Source organism: Sapajus apella, unplaced genomic scaffold (assembly GCF_009761245.1).
Source record: "Sapajus apella isolate SASKATOON/1434 unplaced genomic scaffold, GSC_monkey_1.0 scaffold21, whole genome shotgun sequence".
Lineage (NCBI taxonomy): Eukaryota > Metazoa > Chordata > Mammalia > Primates > Cebidae > Sapajus > Sapajus apella.
The window spans coordinates 4,711,102-4,730,588 of NW_022436961.1; the positions used below are offsets into that span (position 1 = coordinate 4,711,102).

General features: G+C 37.5%; 1 protein-coding gene and 1 pseudogene across 1 annotated transcript in view; one reads left to right on the plus strand and one right to left on the minus strand.

The window, feature by feature from the left end:
• Positions 1 to 19,487, minus strand: part of ADAM32 (ADAM metallopeptidase domain 32) — a 170,973-nt gene that overhangs the window by 110,841 nt on the left and 40,645 nt on the right. The window contains exons 4-6 of the mRNA XM_032288017.1: positions 19,003 to 19,078; positions 16,197 to 16,273; positions 14,605 to 14,782 (exon numbers count right to left, since the gene is read on the minus strand). Coding sequence (XP_032143908.1) covers positions 14,605 to 14,782; positions 16,197 to 16,273; positions 19,003 to 19,078 — 331 coding nt within the window. The remainder of the gene's footprint in view (positions 1 to 14,604; positions 14,783 to 16,196; positions 16,274 to 19,002; positions 19,079 to 19,487) is intronic.
• Positions 1,153 to 2,367, plus strand: LOC116558306 (annotated as a pseudogene).

Consider the following 19,487-nt stretch of genomic DNA (forward strand, 5'->3'; position numbering starts at 1 on the left):
TTCCCATGCCAGAGGAAGAAATACCAAATTTGTTCTCAAAGAATTATGGTTATGTGTTTTGAGTGGTTCCCTAAATGTTTTGCTCAAGAGTTTCCCTTGGTTTCTTCCACCACGAAATTTCACAGTGTTGGAGTGGACTCCAAGGCAGTATTTATATAAAGCATTTCAAGGCAAATACACTGGCCAGAGCCACCTGGAGCATGAAAAACGGACAAGAAAAGCAGCAGGTACACTAAAAAGCCTAGGAAGAAAGAGGCTGGGGAAGGAAATCGATGCAGAAATGAAGGCTTTGAAAACCTCAGGTATATACTGGGATATCTAGAGGGCCACCTACATGCCCAAGACTGGACACATGCTCAGAAAAGACTTGAGAAGACATTAAGCTTTCTCCCCTGCCTGGCTTTTAGACATTGTACAAGCAAGAGTAAAGGCCAAGGGTGAGTTGACAACATCTGGAATAAGTGTTGTAGATATACCCAAACCCAGAGTCAATCTGTAAAAACCAAGAAAGTCTCTTTTTTTTTTTTTTTTTTTTTTTTTTTGGCTTCAGCAATTTAAAGAAATCTCTCTCAAATCACTAGGTGGCTACTAAACAATATTGTTTACAAAATATTTCTTTACTTTAGAAAAGTCAGTAAACAAGCAAACAAACAACTACAACCCATGACAAGCAGTAACAACAAATCTTGCTGGGGAGTGAGAAAGAATCTGATTTCCAGCATCATCACATCAAAATACTCAAAATGTTCAAATTTCAGAAACAACAAGAAAGTAACATGGACCATTCTCAGAAAAAAAAAAAAAAAAAAAAAGAAAGAAATAGCCCTTCTGGAAGCCCAGACATCATACTTACTAGACAAAGACTGTAAATTAATTGTTCTAAAATATGTTCAAAAAGCTATGGAAAACTATGTAAAAAGAACTAACAGAAACCAGAAGAACAATGCTTCACCAAATAGAGAGTATCCATAAAAATATGGAAATTATGGAGCTGAAAAGTAAAATAAATGAAAATTTACTAGGATTCAAGAACATAGTTGAGAAAGCAGAAAAAATAAATAGCAAACTTCAAAACAAATCAATCAAGATTATTCAACCTGAGGAGCACAATAAAAAAAGAATGAAGCTCTACCAGCAGGATCTGATGGCAACATGTCTCACAGGAAGTCCTTCACTCCCAGACTTGGGTCCCTAGGCTTCCTGCCTTGGAAACACAGGAGTAGGCATTATGGCAAGGTGAAGAACTTCCCCAAGGATGACCCTAATAGGTTGGTCCACTTCACAGCCTTCCTGAGATACAAGGCTGGCATGACACATGGTATGGGAAGTTGGCCAGCTAGGACCCAAGGTGAACAAGAAGAAAGTGGTAGAGGCTGTGACCATTGTGGAGACACTGCCCATGGTAGTTGTAGGCACTGTGGGCTATATGGAAACCCTTCAAGGCCTCTGAATTTTCAAGATCATCTTTGCTGAGCACAATGGGTGCAAAAGGCACTTCTATAGGAACTGGTGTAAAGCTAAGTAGAACACCTTTTCCATGTACTATAAGAAATGGCAGGGTGAGGATGACAAGAAGTAGCTGCAGAAGGACTTCAACAGCATGAAAAAGTACTGCCAAGTCATCCACATCAATTCCCATACCCAGATGCACCTGCTTCCTCTATGTCAGAAGAAGGCCCACCTGATGGAGATCCAGGTGAACAGAGGCACTTTGGCCAAGAAACTGGACTTGTCCCTGGAGAAACTAGAGCACCAGGTACCTGTGAACTAAATGTTTGGGCAGGACAAGATGACTGAGATCAAATGGGTGACCAAGGGCAAAGGCTACAAAGAGGTCACCAGTCATTGGCACGCTAAAAAGCTGCACTACAAGACCCACTGAAGTTGTGCAAGGTTGCCTATTTTGGGGCATGGCATCCTGCCTGTACAGCATTCTCTGCAGCACACACTGGGCAGAAATGCTACCACCACTGCACTGAGATCAAGACGATCTATAAGATCAGTCAGGGCTACGTAATCAAGGATGGCAAATTGATTAATGCCTCCACTGACTATGACCTGTCTGACAAGAGCATCAACCCTCTGGGTGGCTTTATCCACTATGGTGAAGTGACCAATGACTGTGTCATCAGAAGGGATGTGTGACGGGAACCAAAAAGCAAGTGCTCACCCTCCACAATTCTTAGTGCAGACCAAGCAGTGGGCTCTGGAAAAGACTGACCTTAAGTTCATTGAAACTACCTTTAAATTCAGCTATGGCCACTCCCATGAAGAAGAGGCATTCATGGGACCACTCGAGAAAGACCAGATTGCAAAGGAAGAAGGACTTAATGCCAGGAACAGATAGTGCAGCTGGTGGGATCTCAATAAAAGCTATTTGATGCTGAAAAAAAAAAGAGTGAAGATAAATGAACAGAGCCTAAGAGACCTGTGGGAGACCAACAAGCACATATATAAGAAGAGTTCCAAGCAGAAAAGAAGAAATGGGCAGAAAGAAAATTTGAAATAGTAATGAGTAAAAACTTCCCAAATTTGATGAAATACATGAATCTATACATCCAAGAAGCTTTAAAAAACCTCAAGTAGAATAAACTCAAAGGAATTCACACAAACTCACGTTATAATTGTCCAAAGTTAATCAAAAAAAGAAAGCCTTGAAAACAGCAAGAGAAAAGCAATTCCTCACAAATAAGAGATCTTCAATAATATTGACATCTAACTTCTCATTAGAAACCAGGGAGGCCAGAGGCAGTGGGATGACATTTAAAGCACTGGAGGAGAAAAAAAGAATTCTATATCTGACAAAACTATCCTTCCAAAATGAAGGAGAAATAAGACATGCCCAGATAAATAAAAACTGAAAAACTCATTGCTAGTAGACCTGCCTGCTTATTACAGCCTGAATGGTATCCCAGTAAAATTCATGTTAAATATCTAACCCCAGTATGTCACAGAATGAGACTGTATTTGAAGACAGGGCCTTTTAAAGAGGTAAATAGATTGAAAATTAGGTCATTAGAATGGGTTCTGATGGGCAATGTAACTGGTATCTTTATAAGAGAAAATTAGAACACAAACACGAAAGGAAGACCTTGTGCAGACACAGGGAAAGGATGGCTACCTATAAGCCAAGCATAGGGGCCTCAAAAGAAACCCACTTACTAACACTTTGATCTCAAACTTCTAGGCTCCAGAATTGGGGGGGGTGGAATGTATTCTTGTTATTTAAGCTATCCAGTCCAGTGGTAAATTGTTATGGCAGCTATAGCAAACTAATAAACTGCACTACAAGAAATGCCAAAGGTAGTCCTTCAGTTTAAAATGAAAGCACACAAAACAGTAACAAGATGCAATAAAAGAAATTGCAAACATAGTAGAGGTAAATACATTGGTAACTACAGAAGATATTATTATTGCTGAGTGCAGTGGCTCACACTTATACTCCTGGCACTCTGGAAGGCCAAGATGGGAAGACTGCTTGAGGCCAGGAGTTTGAGCCTAGCCTGGACAACATAGGGAGACCCAGTCTCTGTAAATCATAAAACAAATTAGCTAAGCATGGTGGCACATGCCTGTGGTCCCAGCTAATCGGGAGGCAGAGGCAGGAGGATCACCTGTGCTTAGGAGGTAAAGGATGCAGTAATCCATGATCACAGCATCAGCACCTCACTCCAGCCTGGATGACAGAGTGAGACCCTGCCTCAAACAAAAAAAAAGAAAAAGAACATATTAGTTTTAAATTTTTCGTTATTACTCATTTTTTCCCAAAGTATTTAAAAGAAAATATATCAAACAATAATTATTAAGCTATTGTATTACAATTGCTTGTATGTTGTATTATGATTAACATAGCTTAATGTACTAGATAATTTGTGATAATAAAAACGTAAATAAGGCAAAGATGTATAGAAGCAGAGTTTTTGTATACTATAGAGGCTAAATTGGTATTAATTCAAACTATGATTGTTGTAAATTTAAGATGTTAATTGTAATATTCAGAGTAGCCACTAAGAAAAATAACTAAAATATGTAAAGAAAAATAAATGAGAAGGAAATCAAAATGATATACTAGAAAAAAATCAACTAAACAAAAGAAGGGAATAATAGAGAAACAGAGACCAAAAAAAAGATATAAGACATATAGAAAACAATTAGCAAACATCAAAGTAAGTGTTTATTGAGCCCAGGAGGCAGAGGTTGCCGAGGGTCAAGATCACCTCATTGTACTCCAGCCTGGGTGACAGAATGAGACCCTGTCTTAAAAGATAAATAGATAAATAAATGCATGAATAAAATTATTTTAAATGTAAATATATTAAACTCTAAAAGACAGAGATTGTGTTGGGCACAATGGCTTACATCAATATGAAAAAAACCCTGTCTCTACAAAAAATATAAAAATTAGCCAGGCATGGTGCTGTGTGCCTGTAGTTCCAACTACATAGGAGGCTGAGGTGGGAGGATGACTTAAGTCCAGGAAGTGAAGTTGCAGTGAACTGTGATTGTATCACTGTACTCCAGCCTAGGTGACAGAGCAAGACCCTGTCTCAAAAAAAAAAAAAAAAAATTTGAGGGGGGCAGAATTAAAAAGATGAGATCCAACTATATACTGTCTACAAGTACTTAGGTACAAAGACACAAATAGGCTGAAAGTAAAAGAATGAAAACCATATGTATTCCAGGTAAATAGTAACCAAAAGACAAGTGAGATGGCTATGCTAATACCAGAAAAAAGTAGACGTTAAATCAAATAATTTTTATGAGACATAGAACATTATACATTAATGATCATGAGGTCAAGAGATCGAGACCAGACTGGACAATATGGTGAAACCCCATCTCTACTAAAAATACAAAAATTAGCCAGGCATACTGGTAGGTGCCTGTAGTCCCAGCTAATTGGGAGACTGAGGCAAGAGAACTTTTTGAACTCGGAAGAAAGAGGTTGAAATAAACTGATATGACACCACTGTACTCCAGGCTAGGCAACAGAGTGAGACCCTGTCTAAAAAAAAAAAAGGAAAAAAAAGAGTGTTATACACCATAACCAGGTGGGATTTATCCCATGAATGCAAGAGTGATTCAACACACAACACTTAATCAAGGTAATACACCACATGAAGAAAATGTAAGGGGAAAAGCATGGAACCATCTCAATCAAAAAAAAAGCGTTTGGGGAGTGATCCAAGGCGGCCAAGTAGGAACACCTCTGGAGTGCAGTTCCCAGTGAGAACAATGCAGAGTGTGAGTGATCACCACATTTCCAAATGAGTTATTACTGCCCACAGACCAGGAGATTCCCCGGCTAAAAAATGCCACAAATTTCCAGCACAGCTGTTTCAGCCGGCGCAGTGGGTCTCCGCACAGAAACTCACACAACTCTGGGCAGCCGTTTCAACTGGCACCTGGAACACCTGGGAGACAGAGCCGCCATTCAACTGAAAAAGGGGGGGCTGAAACAGGGAGCCAGGTGATCTGGCTCAGCGGGTCCTACCCCCTCAAAGACCAGCAATCTGAAATGCTCTGGATTGAGAGTTTTGCAGCAAGGGCAGTTGGACCTAGGACGGTCCAGCTCTGTGGGGGGAAGGGCGTCCACCATTACTGAGGCAGTCTACCACTACCAAAGCAGCCTGCCATTACCGAGGCAGTTGACCATGACCAAGGCAGTCCGCTATTACCAAGGCAGTCTGCCATTACCGAAGCAGTCTGCCATTACAGAAGCAGTCTGCCATTACTGAGGAAGATTGCCATTACCGAGGCAGTTCTAACTACATCTTTGTAAACAAAATCACAAGGAAGTTCATATAGCAGCTGGGCAGACCCATGGCAGCTCAGCAACACCTCTGCTGGCAGACTGTAACTAGGCAATCTCCTTGCTGGGTAGAGCATCTCTGAAAAAAGGCAGCAGCATATCAGGAATGTATAAATAAAGCCCCACCCTCCCAGGACAGAGCAACCTGGGAAAAAAAGGTGGTTATGAGTTCTGCTGTAGCACACTTAAATGTACCTGCCCAGCAGCTCTGAATGGAACAACGGAACTCACAGCTCAGCACGTGAGCTCCTATAAGGGACAGACTGTCTCCTCAAGCAACTCCCCAACCCCCATATATCCAAAGGGACCTCAAAAAGAAGAGCTCAGGTTGACATCTGGGGGATATCCTTCTGGGATGAAGATAGCAGAAGAAGAAACTGGCAGCAACCCTTACTGTTCTGCAACCGCCACAGGTAATCCCCAGGGAAGCAGGGTCTGGAGTGGACCTCCAGCAGTCCTACCCTAGAGGGGCCTGACTGTTAGATTGAAAACTAAAAAACAGAATGAAATAACTTCAACATCAAAAAAAAAAAAGGATGTCCACTCAGAGATCCCATCCAAAAGTCACCAACGACAAAGACCACAGGTAGATAGATCCACAAAGATGGGAAGAAACAAGTGCAAAAAGGATGAAAACACCCAAAACCAGAACGCCTCTCCTACTCCAAGGGATCCCAGCTCCCCACCAGCAAGAGAACAAAGCTGGATGGAGGATGAGTCTGTTGAATTGACGGAAACAGGCTTCAGAAGGTGAGTAATAACAAATTTCTCTGAGCTAAAAGAACATGTTCTAATCCAATGCAAAGAAACTAAGAACCTTGAAAAAAAGGTTTGATGAAATGCTAATGAGAATAAACAGCTTAGAGAAGAATATAAATGACTTGATGGAGTTGAAAAACACAACATAAGAACTTCACGAACCATACACAGTTTCAATAGACAAATTGACCAAGCAGAAGAAAGGATATCAGAGACTGAAGATCAACTCAACAAAATAAAATGAAAAGGCAAGATTAGAGAAATAAGAGTAAAAAGAAATGAACAAAGTCTCCAAGAAATATGGGATTATGTAAAAAGACCTAATCTACATTTGATAGGTGTGCCTGAATGTGACAGAGAGAATAAATCCAACCTGGAAAACAATCCTGAGGATATTATCCAGGAGAACTTCCCCAACCTAGCAAGGCAGGCCAATATTCAAGTCCAGGAAATACAGAGAACACCACAAAGATATTCATCAAGAAGTGCAACCCCAAGGCCCATAATCATCAGATTCACCAGGGTTGAAATGAAGGAAAAAATGCTAAGCGCAGCCAGAGAGAAAGGTCGGGTTACCCACAATGGGAAGCCCATCAGACTCACAGCGGATCTCTCGGTAGAAGTGCTACAAGTCAGAAGAGAGTGGGGGCCAATATTCAACATCCTTAAAGAAAAGAACTTTCAACCTAGAATTTCATATCCAGCCAAAGTAACTTTCATAAGTGAAGGAGAAATAAAATCCTTTATGAACAAGCAATTGCTGAGAGATTGCATAACCACCAGATCTGCCTTACAAGGGCTCCTGAAAGAAGCATTAAACATAGAAAGGAACCACCACTACCAGCCACTCCAAAAATGTACCAAATGATAAAAAGCATCCACACAATGAAGAAACTGCATCAACTAATGGGCAAAACAATCAGCTGGCATCAAAATAGCAGGATGAAATTCACACATAACAATATTAACCTTAAATGTAAATGGGCTTAATGCCCCAATCAAAAGACACAAACTGGCAAATTGGATAAAATGTCAAAACCCATCAGTGTGCTGTTTCCAGGAAACCCATGTCACATGCAAGGACATACATAGCCTCAAAATAAAGGGATGGAGGAAGATTTACCAAGCAAATGGAGAAAAAAAAAAAGGCAGGAGTTGCAATCCTAGTCTCTGATAAAATAGACTTTAAACCAACATAGATCAAAAGAGACAAAGAAGGGCATTACATAATGGTAAAAGGATCAATGTATCAAGAAGAGCTAATGATCCTAAATACATACATGCCCAATACAGGAGCACCCAGATACATAAAGCAAGTTCTTAACAACCTACAAAGAGACTTAGACTCCCACACAGTAATAGTGGGAGATTTTCACACAAAACTGTCAATACTAGACAGATCAACAAGATAGAATATTAACAAGGATATCCAGGATGTGAACTCAGATCTGGACCAAGTAAACCTAATAGACATCTACAGAGCTCTCCACCCTAAATCCACAGAATATACAATCTTCTCAGCACCACATCACATCTATTCTAAAATTGACCACATAATTGGAAGTAAATCACTCCTCAGCAAATGCAAAAGAACGGAAATCATAACAGTCTCTCAGACAACAGTGCAATCAAATTAGAACTCAGGATTAAGAAACTAACTCAGAGCCACACAACTTCATGAAAACTGAACAACTGGCTCTTGAATGTTAACTGGATAAACAATGAAATGAAGGAAAAAATAAAGATATTCTTCAAAACCAACAAGAACAAAGGCACAATGTACCAGAATCTCTGGGACACATTTAAAGCCGTGTCTAGAGGGAAATTTACAGCAATAAATGCCCACATGAGAAGTAAGGAAAGATCTAATTGACACCCTATCATCAAAATTGAAAGAGCTAGAGCAGCAAGATCAAAAAAACTCAAAAGCTAGCAGAAGACAAGAAATAACTAAGATCAGAGCAGAACTGAAAGAGATAGAGACACAAAAAACTCTTCAAAAAATTAATAAATCCAGGAGCTGTTTTTTTGAAAAGATCAACAAAATAGACCACTAGCCAGATTAATAAAAAAGAAAAGAAAGAAGAATCAAATACGATAAACAGGATATCACCACCAATTCCACAGAAACACAAACTACCATCAGAGATTACTACAAACAACTCTATGCACACAAACCAGTAAACCTGGAATAAATAAATAAATTCACAGACACTTAAACCCTCCTGAGTGTAAACCAGGAAGAAGTTGAAATCCTGGGTAGACCAATAACAAGTGCTGAAGTTGAGGTAGCAATTAATAGCCTAGCAACCAATAAAAGCCCAGGTCCAGGTAGCTTCACAGTCGAATTCCACCAGACGTGCAAAGAGGAGCTGGCACTACTGCTTCTCAAACTATTTCAAACAATAAAATAGAGGGAATCCTTCCCAAATCATTTTATGAGACCAACATCATCCTGATACCAAAACCTGGCAAAAACTCAACAAAAAAATAAAACTCCAGGCCAATATCCATGATGAACACAGATGCAAAAATCTTCAATAAAATACTAGCAAAACAATTGCAACAGGACATCAATAAGCTTATCCATCATGATCAAGTAGGCTTCATCTCAGGGATGCAAGGCTGGTTCAACATACGCAAGTCTATAAATGTAATTCACCACATAAACAGAACCAAAGACAAAACCACATGATTATCTCAATAGATGCAGAGAAGGCCTTCAACAAAATTCAACTGCCCTATATGCTAAAAACTCTCAATAAACTAGGTATCGACGGAACGTATGTCAAACAATAAAAGCTATTTACGACAAACCCACAGCCAATATCATACTGAATGGGCAAAAACTGGAAGCATTCGCTTTGAAATCTGGCACTAGACAACGATGCCCTCTTTTACCACTCCTATTCAATATAGTATTGGAAGTTCTAGCCAGAGCAGTCAGGCAAGAAAAAGAAATAAAGGGTATTCAATTAGGAAAGGAGGATGTCAAATTGTCTCTATTTGCAGATGACATGGTTGTATATTTAGAAGACCCCATTGTCTCAGCCTAAAATCTCCTTAAACTGATAAGGAACTTCAGCAAAGTCTCAGGATACAAAATCAACGTGCAGAAATCACAAGCATTCCTATACACCAATAACAGCCAAATCAAGAATGAACTGCCATTCATAATTGCTACAAAGAGAATAAAACACCTAGGAATACAACTAACAAAGGATGTAAAGGACCCCTTCAAGGAGAACTGTAAACCACTCCTCAAGGAAATAAGAGAGGACACAAACAGGTGCAAAAACATTCCATGCTCATGGTTAGGAAAAATCAACCTATGACCATTATTGTGAAAATGACCATACTGCCCAAAGTAATTTATAGATTCAATGCTATCGCCATCAAGCTACCATTGACCTTCTTCACAGAACTGGAAAAAAATCACCTTGAACTTCATATGGAACCAAAATACAGCCCACATAGCCAAGACAATCTTAAGCAAAAAGAACAAAGCTGGAGGCATCACACTACCCTACTTCAAACTATACTATACTACAAGGCTAGAGTAATCAAAACAACATGGTGCTGGTACCAAAACGGAGATATAGACCAATGGAACAGAACAGAGGCCTCGGAAGCAATGCCACACATCTGCAACCATCTGATCTTTGACAAACTTGACAAAAACAAGCAATGGGGAAAGGATTCCCTGTTTAATAAATTTTATTGGGAAAACTGGCTAGCCATGTGTAGAAAGCTGAAACTGGACCTCCCTACACCTTATGTAAAAATTAACTCCAGATGGATTAAAGATTTAAACATAAGACTTAACACCATAAAAACCCTAGAAGAAAAGCTAGGAATTATCGGCAAGGACTTCATGACTAAAATACCAAAAGCAATGGCAACAAAAGCCAAAATAGACAAATGGGATCTAATTAAACTCTAGAGCTTCTGTACAGCACAAGAAACAATCATTAAGAGTGAACCAGCAACCAAGAGAATGGGAAAAAAATATTTGCAAGCTACACATCTGACAAAGGGGTAATATTCAGAATCTACAGAGAACTAAAAAAAATTTACAAGAAAAAAACAACCCCATCAAAAAGTGGGTTAAGGATATGAACAGACACTTTTCAAAAGAAGACATTAATCAGCCAACAAACATGAAAAAAATGCTCATGACCACTGGTCATTAGGGAAATGCAAATAAAAACCACATTGAGATAACATCTGATGCCAGCTAGAACGGTGATCATTAATAAATTAGGAGACAACAGATCTGGAGAGAATGTGGAGAAACAGGAATGCTTTTACACTGTTGGTGGGAGTGTAAATTAGTTCAATCATTGTGGAAGACAGTATGGCAATTACTCAAGGATTTAGAAATAAAATTACCATTTGACCCAGCCATCCCATTACTGGGTATATACCCAAAGAATTATAAATCGTTCTATAATAAAGACACATGCACACGTATCTTCATTGTGGAACTCTTTACAATAGCAAAGACTTGGAACTAACCCAAATGCCCATCAAGGATAGACTGGATAAAGAAAATGTGGCACATATACACCATGGAATACTATGCAGCCATAAAAAAGGATGAGTTCATGTCCTTTGCAGGGATATGGATGAAGCTGGAAACTATCATTCTCAGCAAACTGACACAAGAACAGAAAACCAAACACTGCACGTTCTCACTCATAAGTGGGTGTTGAACAATGAGAACACAGGGACACTGGGATGGGAACATCACACACTGGGGCTGGTTGTGGGGTAGGCGGCTAGGGGAGGGATAACAGGAGAAATACCTAATGTAGGTGACAGGAGGATGGATGCAGCAAACCATCATGGCATGTGTATACCTATGTAACAATCTTGCACGATCTGCACATGTACCTCAGAACTTAAAGTATAATTTAAAAAAAAAGAATGAATCAAGTCAATGGGTCTTATATGCACTATTAAGTGAAGCAATATACATGTTTTGGAAGTCCCTGAAGGAACAGAGTGGAACAAAAAAAAAGGCAGAAAGTTTATTTAAAGAAGTAATAAAAAATTCCCAAATCTGAGTAGAGATATGAACATCCAGATGCATAATGCCCAAAGTTCCCCTAACAAACTGAACATAAAGAGGTCTTCACTGAGACATGTTATAATAAAGTCATTTTAAAAAAACACAACATAAAAGAATTTTAAAAGCATCAAAAGAAAATCCACTTGTGACATACAATGGAAGTTCAATAGGATGAAGGTTTCAGGCCAGGAGAGAGTGGGATTTTAAAAAAAGGGTGGGGATGATATATTCAAACACTGAAAGAAACTGCAAACCAAAAATACAGCATACAGCAAAGCTGTCCATCAGAAGTAAAGAAGTGACAAAGACTTACCCAGACAAACACATATAAAGAGAATTTATCACTGCTTTCTTCCAATAGAAGTTAAATAATATTAATTAGCAACATGAAAACATAAGAAAGTATAAAAATCATCAACATGAACATGCATTCAAAATAAGTATACAGTCAAATGCAGAATATTATAATATTGTAGTGATGCTGCATAAATCATTTTTTACTCTGGTATAAAAATTAAAGATTAAAAATAATTTATGATTATTCACTAATAGATACACAATATAAAAATTATAAAGTGTGGCAACAATAACATAAAATGTGAGGAAGTGAGAAGTAAGTAAGAGTGTAGAGCTTTTGTATCCTGTAGCTCACAATTGTAATCCCAGTACTTTGGGAGGTCAAGGCAAGCAGATTACTTGAGGCTAGGAGTTGGAGACCAGCCTGGCCAACATAGTGAAACCTCTCTACTAAAAAGACAAAAATTATCTGGGCATGGTGGCAGATGCCTGTAATCCCAGCTACTTGGATGCTGAGGCAGGAAAATCACCCAGGAGGCAGAGGTTGCAGTGAACCAAGATTGTGCCAGTGCACTCCAGCCTGGCCAACAGAGTGAGACTTCATCTAAAAAGTACTGGAAGTTCTATCCAGAGCAATTAGGCAAGAAAAACAAATAAAAAACATCCAAATAGAAAAACAGAAGTGAAACTATTTTCTAAATACATGATCTTATATGAGAAAATCTTGAGGAATTCAACAAAAAAAGTGTTAAACCGACAAAAAAAATCCAGTGAAGTTGAAGGATACAAAATCAACATACAAGAATCAGTACATTTTCTATACACTAAAAATGAACCATCTGAAAAAAGAAACTTTAAAAAATCCCATTTAAAGAACATCACAAAATAAGATACTTAGGAGTAAATTTAGCCAACAAAATGAAAGATCTGATACTGAAAACTATGAAACATTTTTAAAGTAATAGAAGAGGAAACAAATAAATAGAATGCTACTCATGTTCGTGGATTGAAAAAATTAATATTGCTAAAATGTCCATATTACACAAAATCATCTACACATTCAATGTAATTACTATCAAAATTCCAATGTCATTCTTCACATAAATAGAAAAAAAAATTCTAAAATTTGTATAGAACCACAAAAGACCCCAAAGAGCCAAAAGCAATCTTGACCAAAAAGAACAATGCTGGAGGCATCACACATCTGACTTTCAAAATATATTGTAAAGCTATGGAAATCAAAACAGCATGGTACTGGCATTAAAAAAAAGACATATCAACCAATGGAATAGAATAGAGAGCCCAGAAATAAACCCATGCATTTATATCAACTGATTTTTGACAAAAGTGCCAAGAACACACATTGGGGAAAGGATGGTCTCTTCAATCATCAGTGCTCGGAAAACTGGAGATCCATGTGCAGAAGAATGAAAACAGAGCCTTATCTCACCACATATATAAGAATCAACTGAAAATGGATTAAAGACTTAATCATAAGAACTGAAGTGGTAAAACTGCTAGAAGAAGCTCTTCTAGAAGATACCAGAAAAGCTTCATGACATTGGCCTAGGCAATGATTTCTTGGATATGACAACAAAAGTACCCTGGTGTTGTGGTGACTAATTTTTGTATTTAGAGTGAAGATGAGGTTTCACCATGTTGGCCAGGCTAGTCTCGAACTCCTGAGCTCAGATGATCCACCCACCTCAGCCTTCCAAAGTACTGGAATTACAGGCGTGAGCCACGGTGCCTGGCCTGGTATTTTTTTCTCTACTGACAGAAGACAGGGAGAACATATACCGGGAACAATGAATACTGCCACACACTCTTGTATAAACTATGCATACTTATGCCAATAGTAGCAGGCATAAAAATTTTCTATTTCACAATTGCTTGTGTAAGAACCAACACATGCAGTTACATAGTATGTTCACTGAACAATTTACGTGACCATAACTGGCAATTCTGCTTATGACATTTTAATTGTATCTACGATTTAATTAATGCTTACTCACTGGTCATGAATATAACCTTTAAAAATATTGACTGTATTAAATAACTTACAGGAATATAGGAGCAAAAGCAAGGACTGAGTTTTTAAAGTTTATATTGCATATACATGAGGAAATTTTTGGAAAGTAATAAGAATGTAACAAACAAAATAGGAACTAAAATAAAATGGATCATAAAAAGTAAATGATATATTGGTACAATGAGAAAAAGGTGATATACAGTTTCAAGGAAATTGTTAGGTAACGAAAAGATGAATAGTCAGGCACGGTGGCTCATGCCTGTAATCTCAGCTTTTGGGAGAGTAAGTAAGTGGATTATTTGAGGCTAGGAGTTCAACACCAGCATGGTAACATGGTGAGAGCTTGTCTCTACCAAAAATTAGTCTGGTGTGGTGGTGTATGTCTGTGGTTCCAGCTACTCAGGAGGCTGAGGTGGGAGGATTGCTTGAAGGCAGAGGCTGCAGTGAGCCTTGATCAGGCCACTGCACTCTAACCTGAATGACAGAGTGAGAAAAAAAAAAAGATAAGGATGTTCACAAGGAAAGGATACTTGCTACAATTGTACAATGGGCTGCTAAATTTATTTTCAAAATAAATTAAATGGAAGTAATAACTGCTTTAAAAGTAATAATAAAACATACACAACTTACTTTTTCACTTATAAAAATGTTGTCATCCATTGGGTGTTCTTCCAGGCTTCTGCTATTTTCACTAAAAATTGCAAAATCATTGTCTTCATTCTTTAATTCATAAAGAACATGCTGAAATTCAACTGCAGATTCCAGAGGCTCAATTCCATAAGAAACATTTTCAAATTGCAGTATTCCTCTGTGAAATTATGAATACAATTTTAAGTGCTTTTAATCAAAATCTATATAATGAATTTCTGACAAAATCCAAAAGAAAAAAGACACAAAATATTTTGAGTCCAGTATTTTGATCTGAATTCTTAGAGATGACTCTAAAGAGATAAAAGATTTCCCTAATCCACAAAACCAATTTTCTATTTCATTTCTGTGTAGTTGTAACAGCAGCAAAAGTTACTTAATCAATTGCTAGGTATACAAGCATATACCATGACAGTCATTGAGTCATTCTATTGTTTTCCAAGTCAGTGTCTCAATGAAAGCAATTGTAAACAGAAATCTTGATGACTTTCTCTCTTGTTTGCAATGCTTTTGCAAAATTATTATACTGCATATACAACAAACATATATATATATGTGAAATGAAAAACTTTACTTTTAAAAATAAAATTTGGCCGAATTATGAAATTTATTAATTTTGCTTAGTCTGAATGAGAAATTAAAAGTAAGATTTTAAAGAGTAAATGATTTGTATGACTATTTTTGTCTGAATACAGTTAACAGCCCAAGTCACTAGTCCCTAAAAAACAAATTTCAGATCCAAATTTCAGGGTTCTATGTAAGAAGCACTGAAAAAGAATAGTTGTGTGTGAAAGCAAGCATTCTGCACTACAAAATGAAGGTGACAAATTTCCTGACAGAATGGAAAACTCTCTAAGCCCTAAGGAGGAAACCCAATAACTCTTGAAGAGCTCAAGATAATAATTATCATTTTTAAAATGAGTATTTTTTGAGGATTAAAAATTATTTGTTTATATATAATTTGCCTCCTCAGTGTGAAGATGATTTCCTTGAGAAAAAGCATCTCTTGTTTATCTTTATATCTCCAACACTAAAACACATGGTAGGTAACATAAATGTATTTTCAGTCCAGTGTTTTGACCCAAAATATTAAGTCGTAGTATTTTGTCTTAGAGATGACTCTGAAGAGACAAAAGATTACCCTAATCTACAAAAACCAATGCTCCACTTCACTTTTTTATAGTTATAAAAGCAACAGAAATTACCTAATCAATTGCTAAGTGTGCAAGCATATGGCATTAACAGTGATCCAGTCATTTCCCTGTTTTCTGAAACACTGACTGAGCTGTCCTAAACTTAGCTCCTCCAACCCTTGTAGTCAAAAATGTTCAACTGTCTTTTCTGTGGTCAAGGAGACTAGGAAATCTAAACCTTTGGAAAGGTTAAAAATGTCTCTGGTCAGTGAGGAATGTGAGAAGAAATAAGAGAATTGGAAATATGTTCAGAGGGGAATATCATTAAATAATCTCCACATAAGAATCCTCCTTCAGCCCCACACTTAATGTAAACAGAACTAATTCCCTGCAGTCAAATATCATAAGTATAGTGTTCTGTAATCAACAGTAGAAAGCAACCTCAGTCCAGAGCATGTGCTGACTGTGACCATGGACTCTGGATAGCCTTCAATATTTCCTTGGTAGTAGCATTGAGCCTAGAAAAGAAAAAAAGTACAGTTACTTAGGAAGTGACAAAACTTTCTAGTGATTTCCCACTTCTATGAGATTACTATTTGACACCCTGCTCCCAAAGTGTTGTCTTATGTTTTAGGTAAATGTGTCTTCCAGTATATAAATTTAGGTCCTCAATTAAAAGACAAAGATGGTGAATCTGGATTTCTTTAAAAACCTAATTAATATGCTGCTAAAAAAAGAGTCATAAAAATATAATGACACAGGAAGATTGAAGGTCAGATGCCAATACAACCAAAAGGATGATTCTGAATTTCCATTAAGAGAGGAAATGTGGGTCGGGTGCAGTGTCTCACACCTGTAATCCCAGCACGCTGGGAGAACAAGGCAGGTGGATCACAAGGTCAGGAGATGGAGACCATGCTGGCCATCATGGTGAAACCTGGTTTCTACTAAAATACAAAAAATTGGCTGGGCATGGTGGCTCACGCCTGTAGTCCCAGCTACTCAGGAGGCTGAGGCAGGGGAATCACTTGAACCCTGGAGGCTGAGATTGCAATATGCTGAGATTGTGCCACTGCACTCTAGCCTGGTGACAGAGCAAGATTCTGTCTCAAAAAAAAAAAAAAAAGAAAAAAAACAGAGGGAGAGAGGAAATGTGGACTTTAAGGCAAGAAGCATTACTAGAGATAAACAGGGACATTTCGTAATGATAAGCATTTCAATTTACCAGGAAGACACAAATAATTAGCATTCACTTAATAACATAGCTTCAAAATATATAAAGTCAAAATTGAAAGAATAGTAAAAATGTAAAAAAATCTACAGTTATAAAAAAAGTTCTTTAATTTCTCTCAGTAACTGATAGATCAAGTGTTCAGAATCTACAGAAGGTTTGAACAACATGGTTAGTATGGCCTAGTTAATATATGCAGAATACTATACCTAAAAGCTTTAGAATATATGCTTTCTAAACACACATGGGACATCTACAATACAAAAACCATACTCCAGGCCATAAAGCAGGACTCAACAGATTGCAAAGGAATTAAATTGTACAGAGTTGGTCTCTGAGCACAGTACAATCAAGCTAGAGATACAGAGAGTCACAAACATTGTCACATATGTAAACATTATATAATTTCCAATATTCAATGGTGCTATAAATTTTATTATAAATAAATATAGATTTCTTATAAACACACTGCCTTACGATGGAACTAAGGGAAAGAAAAGGGAGCAATAAAGCAAAATGATAATCCCATCCAATATAAGTAAAGCAACATATCTAATTTAATATTTCAACACATTTTTATTATATGTCAAGTATGTGCTAGGCACTTTTCTAGGCACTGGTGTTATATCAATGAATAAAACAGACCAAAAGCCCTGCCCTCAAATGATTATATTGCACTGGGAAGACAAAAAATAAAGTAAATAAATAAAATATATGGTACATCATGTATCAATAACTGCCATGGGAAAAAGGAAAAAAAAGTAAAGGAAATAGAGTATTAACAGTAAAAGACCAATTTAAAGTAGGGGTTAGTCAAGGACTAATAGGGTGATTTTGAGTAACGACCTGAAGGAAAAAAGGATGAAAAAACATACGGGTCTCCTGGAAAAGAGCAAGCATTTGGATACCAGGAAATAGTATGAAGTCTTTGAAAGGAGAACATAGCTGGCATATTTGAAGAACAACAAGGCTGGAACAAAGCAAACAGGGTAGAGAATAACAGGAAACAAGGTCAGAGTAAAAGGGAACCAGGTGTCTCTGGCTTTCACTCTGTGAGTGGCTGGAGGCCACCTGTTGAGGGTTCTGAGCAGAAAAGCAAGGTGATCTGACATCTTAACAAGAACAATATGGTTGCCATGTTGAGAACTGACTGAGGCCAGGCATGGTGGCTCAAGCCTGTAATCCTAGCATTTTGGGAGGCTGAGGCAGGCAGATCACCTGAGATCAGGGGTTCAAGACCAGCCTGGCCAACATGGCAAAACTCCATCTCTACTAAAAATACAAAAATTAGTTGGGCATGGTGGTGCATGCCTGTAATCCCACCTATTCGGGAGGCTGAGGCAGGAGAATCACTTGAACCCAGGAGGCAGAAGTTGCAGTGAGCCAAGATTGCACCATTGCACTCCAGCCTGGGCGACAGAGTGAGACTCTGTCTCAAAAATAAATAAAGAAAATAAAGAAAACTGACTGAAGGGATAGACAAGGTGAGGAAGCAGGGATATTATTCATGAAGTTATAGCAATAATCCAAACTAGAGATGATGTTTACTTGGAGATGGGCGATTTCAGTGGATGGAGGCAGAGGAAAAAGGTGGATGCTGGACACTTAGTTTGAAGGGCAGGGTCAATAGGATTTATGGATGTATAAATGATGGATGAGATGAGGAGGAGTTAAGAAAAAAAGAAAGAATTTTTAATCTGTGATTTGTGTCCCATAACATTTGTGTCCACTTTGCTTGTTATTTAATTTATATTCTTACAAATATAATAAATATTTTTATTTAACAAAATATAAATAAATTTAAAAATAGTGCCTATGTTCTCAGAAATGTAAAAGATGCTAAGTCAATCTAATTTGTCTTTACCAAAACTTCAGGAAAGCCTGATCATTAATCAGTAAATGTCTTAAATATATCTCCTGTGAATCCTGAGAGCCTTCTGTATTAATAAAGCATTTATTTAATGTAAAAAATGATTTTTATAAAAAAATCCATAAAACACAGAATTTAAATCTTACCTGAATATCTGAAGAATGAGCATTCATGGATCCTTGCTTATACAAATAAACCATAAAATTATCTGCTAAAAAATATCTGAATATAAAAAAGTGAGAAATTTTTTTAATTATTCTATTTGAAACATATAAAAACACAGTAAACTTGACACTCTCAGCTAAAATCTGACCCACCCTCTGTTCTGTAAATAAAGGTTTACTGAAACATAACCATGCCCATTCACTCACATATTGTCATGGCTCTTTTCATCCTATAAGACCAGAGGTTAAGTAGTTTGGACAAAGAACATATGGCCTTCAAAGTCTAAAACATTTACTATCTGAACCTTTAGAGAAAATGTCTGTCAACCTGACATAAAGGCAGTATTTTCTTTTGACATATATTTAATGTTTACTTAAAGCAATATGCATTTACTCAAAATAGTTTTTCTACCTTAATGGAGCCCTTTTAAGAAAGAAAAGAAGAGCATTTTAAAATGTAAAAGACG